The sequence below is a fragment of the Pecten maximus genome, chromosome 11, assembly GCF_902652985.1.
Source record: "Pecten maximus chromosome 11, xPecMax1.1, whole genome shotgun sequence".
NCBI lineage: Eukaryota > Metazoa > Mollusca > Bivalvia > Pectinida > Pectinidae > Pecten > Pecten maximus.
In genome coordinates, this window is record NC_047025.1 from 27,883,081 (window position 1) to 27,891,446 (window position 8,366).

General features: G+C 36.3%; 1 protein-coding gene across 1 annotated transcript in view; it reads right to left on the reverse strand.

The window, feature by feature from the left end:
• Nucleotides 1-8,126, reverse strand: part of LOC117337892 (protein O-glucosyltransferase 2-like) — a 62,432-nt gene extending 54,306 nt beyond the window's left edge. Inside the window, exon 1 of the mRNA XM_033899035.1 lies at nucleotides 7,741-8,126. Within this exon, the coding sequence (XP_033754926.1) occupies nucleotides 7,741-7,964 (224 nt within the window). The 5' untranslated portion in view covers nucleotides 7,965-8,126. The remainder of the gene's footprint in view (nucleotides 1-7,740) is intronic.
• Between the last annotated feature and the right edge of the window lie 240 nt (nucleotides 8,127-8,366).

The window sequence follows — 8,366 nt, forward strand, 5'->3', positions numbered from 1 at the left end:
TATTACCTTTACTTGAGCCTGTGATGGTCTGACCATCTCTTATTTTACCTCTACTGGTCTGTGATGGTCTGGTCATCTCTTATTTACCTCTACTGGTCTGTGATGGTCTGACCATCTCTTATATTACCTTTACTTGAGCCTGTGATGGTCTGCTCATCTCTTATTTTACCTCTACTGGTCTGTGATGGTCTGGTCATCTCTTATTTTACCTCTTCTGGTCTGTGATGGTCTGATCATCTCTTAATCTACCTTTACTGGTCTGTGATGGTCTAATCATCACTTAGTCTACCTTTACTGGTCTGTGATGGTCTGACCATCTCTTATTCTACCTCTTCTGGTCTGTGATGGTCTGACCATCTCTTATTTTACCTCTACTGGTCTGTGATGGTCTGGTCATCTCTTATTTTACCTCTACTGGTCTGTGATGGTCTGGTCATCTCTTATTCTACCTTTACTTGAGCCTGTGATGGTCTGGTCATTTCTTATTTTACCTCGACTGGTCTGTGATGGTCTGACCATCTCGTATATTACCTTTACTTGAGCCTGTGATGGTCCGGTCATCTCTTATTCTACCTCTACTGGTTGGTGATGGTCTGACCATCTCTTATTTTACCTCTACTTGCCTGTGATGGTCTGACCATCTCTTATTTTACCTTTACTTGAGCCTGTGATGGCCTGACCATCTCTTATTTTACCTTTACGTGAGCCTGTGATGGTCTGGTCATCTCTTAATCTACCTCTACTGGTCTGTGATGGTCTGACCATCTCTTATTTTACCTTTACTTGAGTCTGTGATCGTCTGACCATCTCTTATTTTACCTTTACTTGAGCCTGTGATGGTCTGACAATCTCTTATTTTACCTTTACTTGAGCCTGTGATGGTCTGGTCATCTCTTATTTTACCTCTACTGGTCTGTGATGGTCTGGTCATCTCTTATTTTACCTCTACTGGCCTGTGATGGTCTAATCATCTCTTATTCTACCTTTACTGGTCTGTGATGGTCTGGTCATCTCTTAGTCTACCTCTACTGGTCTGTGATGGTCTGGTCATCTCTTATTCTACCTTTACTGGTCTGTGATGGTCTGACCATCTCTTATTTTACCTCTACTGGTATGTGATGGTCTGACCATCTCTTATTTTACCTCTACTGGTCTGTGATGGTCTGACCATCTCTTATTTTACCTCTACTGGTCTGTGATGGTCTGACCATCTCTTATTCTACCTTTACTGGTCTGTGATGGTCTGGTCATCTCTTATTTTACCTCTACTGGTCTGTGATGGTCTAATCATCTCTTATTCTACCTTTACTGGTCTGTGATGGTCTGGTCATCTCTTATTCTACCTTTACTGGTCTGTGATGGTCTGACCATCTCTTATTTTACCTCTACTGGTCTGTGATGGTCTGACCATCTCTTATTTTACCTCTACTGGTCTGTGATGGTCTGACCATCTCTTATTCTACCTCTTCTGGTCTGTGATGGTCTGACCATCTCTTATTTTACCTCTACTGGTCTGTGATGGTGTGGTCATCTCTTATTTTACCTCTACTGGTCTGTGATGGTCTGGTCATCTCTTATTCTACTTCTACTGGGGGGCATGGTCTGTGATGGTCTGGTCGTCTCTTATTTTACCTCTACTGGTCTGTGATGGTCTGACCATCTCTTATATTACCTTTACTTGAGCCTGTGATGGTCTGGTCATCTCTTATTTTACCTCTACTGGTCTGTGATGGTCTGGTCATCTCTTATTCTACCTTTACTTGAGCCTTTGATGGTCTGACCATCTCTTATTTTACCTCTACTGGTCTGTGATGGTCTGACCATCTCTTATTTTACCTCTACTGGCCTGTGATGGTCTGATCATCTCTTATTTATTTTACCTTTACTTGAGCCTGTGATGGTCTGACCATCTCTTATTTTACCTTTACCTGAGCCTGTGATGGTCTGACCATCTCTTATTTTACCTTTACTTGAGCCTGTGATGGTCTGGCAATTTCTTATTTGACCTTTACTGGTCTGTGATGGTCCAGCAATCTCTTATTTGACCTTTACTAGTTCTATGATAGTCTGACCTTTTTTGTATTGACCCTATTCTCAAGTTGTTGTTTTTTTCTTTTCTTTTTTTCCTGTATGTGTATGTGTATGTACGTGTGAGTAAGGATGATTGTGAGTGCACACATCACTATATACCCGTCATCTATACCCACAGTGGGTATAGATGACGGGTATATAGTAATGTGTTTAATAATTGAACTAATAATAATTGATGATGGTATGACTGATCAATGATGATGATGATTATGATGATGATGATGATGATGATTTTTTTTAAGATGAAATATGATAATTATGTAATTGATCTAGTTGATCAAATGATGATGATAAACATTTCTAGAATAGGTGAATTTTACATTGAGGGACCCAATATTTTTAGCAATACAGTTGAAAAGGGCTTGTAAAACTAAATTGTAGATTGATCACATTATTTGAAAACCCTCCATTGTACATGTATGTAAAATTAGGATGGAGGTGCAAGACTTGGGCAATGTTGGACCCTAAATTTTACAACCTGTCTGGTTCAAGCCTCACCTGAAAAGGGGCCGCGGTTGCAGAGTGGTTAAGGTGTACCAACACTTTATCACTAGCCCTCCACCACTGGGTTTCGAGTTTGAAACCTACGTGGGGCAGTTGCCAGGTACTGACCGTAGGCCGGTGGTTTTTCTCCGGGTACTCCGGCTTTCCTCCACCTCCAAAACCTGGCACGTCCTTAAATGACCCTGGCTGTTAATAGGACGTTAAACAAAACAAACCAACAAACCAAACTAACCTGAAAAAAAACATAAAATCACCAGGTCCGTCCTACTTAATATTTCATAAACTCACAACTCTGGTCCAACTGGTTCAACAGGTAAAGGAAAATGGTCTATAGTACTGACGTCTAGAGTGCCAGATTTAGTTCAAGAGTATAAGGTAGGGGAAGTCATGCAAAGTTCTAGATCTACATCTGCTCAGCTCAATTCACAAAAAATTAAGAATTAAGTTCAGGTTGAAACATTGAAAACATGACTCATTTTTTTATAATATTTAAATAACATTTATTATAGTATCAAAGATGTATTGTATAATATCATATTGCGTCAGTACAAAGTGTATCACTATATGTATCATATTGTGGCTAAGTGTATCTTACTTTGGTGTAGTATTGTTTAACGTCTTATCAACAGCGAAGGTCATTTAAGGACGGCCTCCCCTGAGTGCAATATGCATACGTGAGGTGTATGCATATGTATTTTGGGAGGCTGTGGTATATGTTTGTCTCCTTGTGATAGTGCTGAATGATCTTGTACAACCTAAGCTTTGAATATTTTCCTATATTGATTAAGTTGACAAATTACATGTGTAAATTATTGGTAGTGACCTTGACTTTGATGAACCGATGCTTGACATCTTAAATGTACATAAAGTTTAATCAAAGCAGCAGTTAGATTGAATAGGAACATTATGCCTGACATTCATAATCATGACGTCCCCACCTGATAAAAAACGGGTAACAGGGACATAAAAACCCATAATACATGTATTTTCACTTACAATTCTTTATACTTAAGGTAACTGAATATAAGTAATAAAGATAACAAAGATAAGAGTAGGAAGTGTATCTCAACATTCAACAGCTTCAAAACTTAACCTGAAGTACACCGAAAAGTGGTGCACATATCACGTGACTTTCATTGTTCCAAGGGGCGGTAATTTCTCTTTACGTAATATACAATCAGTGCTGTTATTCAAGACTCCATATGGCACCGAACTATACGATTATATTCATGGACTAATGGGAGGGAAAGTTTTTGTCAATATGTTCTAAAATTCCTTTGGTATGGTGCACGTGGAGATACATTGATGGTGTTTTTCATTTGGACCCATTCCCGAGAGGACCTTTCCTCCTTTTTGGATTCAATGAACTCATGGCACGCTACCATTAAATTAACCACAGAAATAAGTACCACGTTGGTGGAATTTCTAGACACCACTGTATTTTTACTTTATAAATTTACATCTAATTTGAATATTAAATAACAGCACTGATTGTATATTACGTAAAGAGAAATTACCGCCCCTTGGAACAATGAAAGTCACATGATATGTGCACCACTTTCGGTGTACTTCAGGGGACAAAATTTGTTGTATCTTTGCCCTGACGAGCCGTAACTGGTGAAACCGGTCGGCGAATAAAAGTTTTAATATTTACTTTAAGTTTTGAAGCTGTTGAATGTTGAGATACACTTCCTACTCTTATCTTTGTTATTATAACCATCGAGTGACTCCCAGCATACCTCGCGGTATACATTCTTCAGCGAACACACGCTACTATTGGATCCTACTAACCTTGAGGACCGGCATTGGCTCTACCCCCCTTGTAAGTAATAAAGATTAATATTATTCATCATATAAGTGGCTTGATAACAAAAAAGAAAAAAAAAACACATCATTGCACTGGCACTAAGTTTACTTTTGTGAAAGAACATGAAAATTCCAAAAACACAGCTTCAGCCCTATGGACTGCCCTCTAATATGATAATTAAATCCCTAGTTCTACAAACTAATCGAAATTGTACCAAAGAACGAAGCCTGCACATGCTCAGTCAACTGATTGACAGAAACTATATCTAACACTGTATATGTGGCACCAACCCATTCCTTTTACATAAATGCTAGAGCTGTGCATCGCAAGCTGATATTTCGTTGTACAGAAGTCATGTGGGGTTTTTTTTGTGGTATTTCCCGAATATTTTAGTGTTTGTCTACATTTGTCACAAAAAACATACATTTTGTCCATTTCGAATTCCCACAAAGCGTTCTTGAATTTAAATAATTTGGATTTGAAAGAACTCCAACAGGCAGTTAATACAAGTAACCTGGGATTTTATTAGGTGCCAATGTGAAAGTACAGGAAAAATCACATTCCTGCCAATGAGATATGAACCTGGTCTCGGGCATGATTATCTCAGACTCTGAGCCAATTAAAAAAGCAATTAAAGCTCCATCAGGTGAGCGATAGAAACCTCCACATCAACACTACAAATACAGCCACACAAACTTGTTCATTTTACACTCTCATTATAATTCAAAAGCTTCATGCATGACTGTGAATATACCCACATGGGCATCCATGGGCATCGACTTTTAAATTTTCACAATACTATCAACAAAAAAAACTAAAGGGGTACTGTGCCTATTTGATGACTCTGACCGAGTGTTCTTCATTGTTTTTTTTTTTATGGAGGGTAATTTAAATTGTTCATTTCATAACGGTTCACCTGTTAAAGTTATGACAGTATAACAATAGGGTGGGGATAGAAAAGATAAATGTAAGAAATATTGTATAAAATGTACCAAATGACTGATCATGTGGATCAATCCATATCTAAATCCTTTTTCTTTTCTTTTTGACAAAACCTGTGTTTCAACACAATTATGATAAATTCTTTTCTGTAGCAAGTTAATTCATATAAATGGTCTGAAAAAAAAACAAATCAGGTAAAAATACATTTCTGTGGTCCGCTGTCCTACCAAATGTCCCGAGCCTGTATTCGTGAAAGCATTTTCATGCTCAAGCACGAGATCTGTGCTCAACCCAACTTCCTTTCAACTGGCTTAACTGATGAAATAGCAGTTTTAAAGAAAAACCTGAACCTTGAAAATAATACCTCACTTGCCTTTGAATTCCTTTTGAAATTCCTTGCTCAAAAATGTTTGTGTGCAAATACGTGGGTAAGTAGATTAGAAGTCTGACTGACTTACCTGAAATAGGTCTAGATGATCCATCAGAATAGGTCCAATATCACAGGGACACGTTACAATAATAATGTATGTATAAAATATATGGGGGGTCGATATAAACTATAACACATTGAAATAAGATTTGCATCTGCCATCACTATCTGTCACCATTCAATTCAAGGTAAATGTTTTATTCATTTTCTAACAGTTTCATGAATACCAGTAAATCAAGATTTACTTATAAAGTATTATCCAACTAAATATGAAACACAACATGATTATAAAGTCTACCAAGCTTCAAAGAAACTGGCTGGAAAATGTAGAAGACCACTGGACAAAAAGTCAAATACCAAAATAAGCAAAGGGCAATAACTTTGCAAAAATTGTTGAATGAAAATGCAGTTGAGGGAAACAACTTGTTGGGCAAGTAAAAGAGATCCTTGTAAGACTTTCACTTCACCCATGAGCTAGATCAAATATGTTTTGGACTTTCCAGAATTAGCTATGACAATCTTTAGCAGTACATTCAAATTTCCAATTAAGTACTAAAATGTCTTTTTTTTATGCCAAAGGTCAAATGAAAGTTCTGCTATATTTGAATACTAATAAGAAAGTTAAGAACAACAGATTGGAATACAGACCAATGGCAATGCCAAATTATTTAACCTTAAGTGTAAAATGTTTTGTTTTACACTAAGGTCAAATCTTTTAACTTTAAGAGTAGATGAATATGATTGGGTCACATGATGGTAAAACAATATTTACCTTAAGGTAAAAAAACTTTTGCCATTATGTACAAAATGGTGAAAGTTTTTTTACCTTATGGGAAATAAATTGTACATTATGGCAAAAAAGCATTTATATCCCTTAGGTCAAAAAATATTGCCTTTATGTACCAATCTTTTAACCTTAAGTATTAATAAAGTTTTCTCATACTTAATGGACAAAAACCTGTTTTTACCATTATGTGACTGATTACATTTTCATACTTAAGGGTAAAAGATTTGACCTTAAGGGCAAATTTTTTGCTATTTTGTAAAATTCTTTTGCCCCATGTAAAACAGCATCCTTATTGCCACTTAAAATGATTTAACTGCCCTTGAGGTAAAATCTTTTGCCCTTAATTCTAAAAAATAATGCGTTACATGTAAATATTTTACAATTTGGCATGCCATAGAGAGCAGATGCTACAGTGACCACCCACACAAAATTGTTCAAGACTTTCTTCAGTATGGTTGGTGTACACGTGTACCATTGTTGACTATATACATGACATTAATGTATCTATAATTCTTATAAATTATTATACTGTTACCATATTTGTTTTTGATATATTTTTCAAAAATACCACAGTCCATAAAAAAAAAAAAATCTATTACACCATGGAGTTTAATCCCTTTATCCTTAATTCTGAAAAAAAAATCTGCTTTAAAACTTCCATAATTTCAGTAATATGATCATGATTTTATGTTTTGATAGTCTAGACCCAAGAAAAAACAGATGAATAATACTGGTGTTGACCCATAAGCACAATAGTTTTTACATTCTATCAATAAGAATATGTAATAATCCATATAAAAATACTTTATACTATAAAAAAATCACCAGGAGTGAAATGGACCGCTGACCAAAAATTACTAGAGTTGGTGAAATCTTTGGTCAGCGATCCATTTCACTCCTGTTGAGTTTTTAGTATACGTATACTCTGTATTTTTATATGGATTATTATATATATTCTTATTTCTTATTGATAGAACATCAAACTCCTGTGCCCGAAGGTAAGGCATTTTTAATAAGAGTCTTTATTTGTCATTTTACAACCCATATCATCATGAAATAGTTGTATCATACCTTAACTATTCATTAAAATGTATTATTTCCACAAGTCAATGCCCATCTAAGATGTGATGATGATGTGAAATATGTTGCATTTTGTACTTTTCTCGAGACAAAACTTACTTTGAACCGTTTTGATCGATGACCTGGATGAAGAAATATCTCACTGGCAGAACAAGTCGTGGATTTAACCCAGGTCCCCATATCTTCGTTTTGGAAATATCGACAGGAACACTTTCGCTTTTCGAAGCAGACGACGTTTGTATCAGAGCCAGGAACGCCCATGTCAGCATCCCCAAACTTGTCAAATTGTTCCAGTGGGGCGACATATTTATGGCAAACAACATAAAAATGTAGCAAGTCCTTGTATATCCATTAAAGTTCGTTAAATGCGTGCAGCGTCTGCTTGCATTCTAACTGTCAGTTCAACGAATGTGCGAGTACACCGGGTCTCCAATGCCAGTGGATACAATGCATATTTGTTGAGGTGTGACCCATGTGCTTTGGCTCTCTACGTCAACATCCGGTTGTTCTATGTATTAATTTTTGAATAGATAATTATTTATGGAACTTAATGCGCCATATAATATACAAAACGTTGCGCATAAGTATAAATAAAAGTCTAATGGTATGGTTGTTTTTATTACATGATTTAATCATTTATGGTATTACATGTGTAATTTATGATAAATGATATAAATAAGAGGGGGGTTGTAGTTTTAACTGAATAGCTTTTGAAGATCATGCGC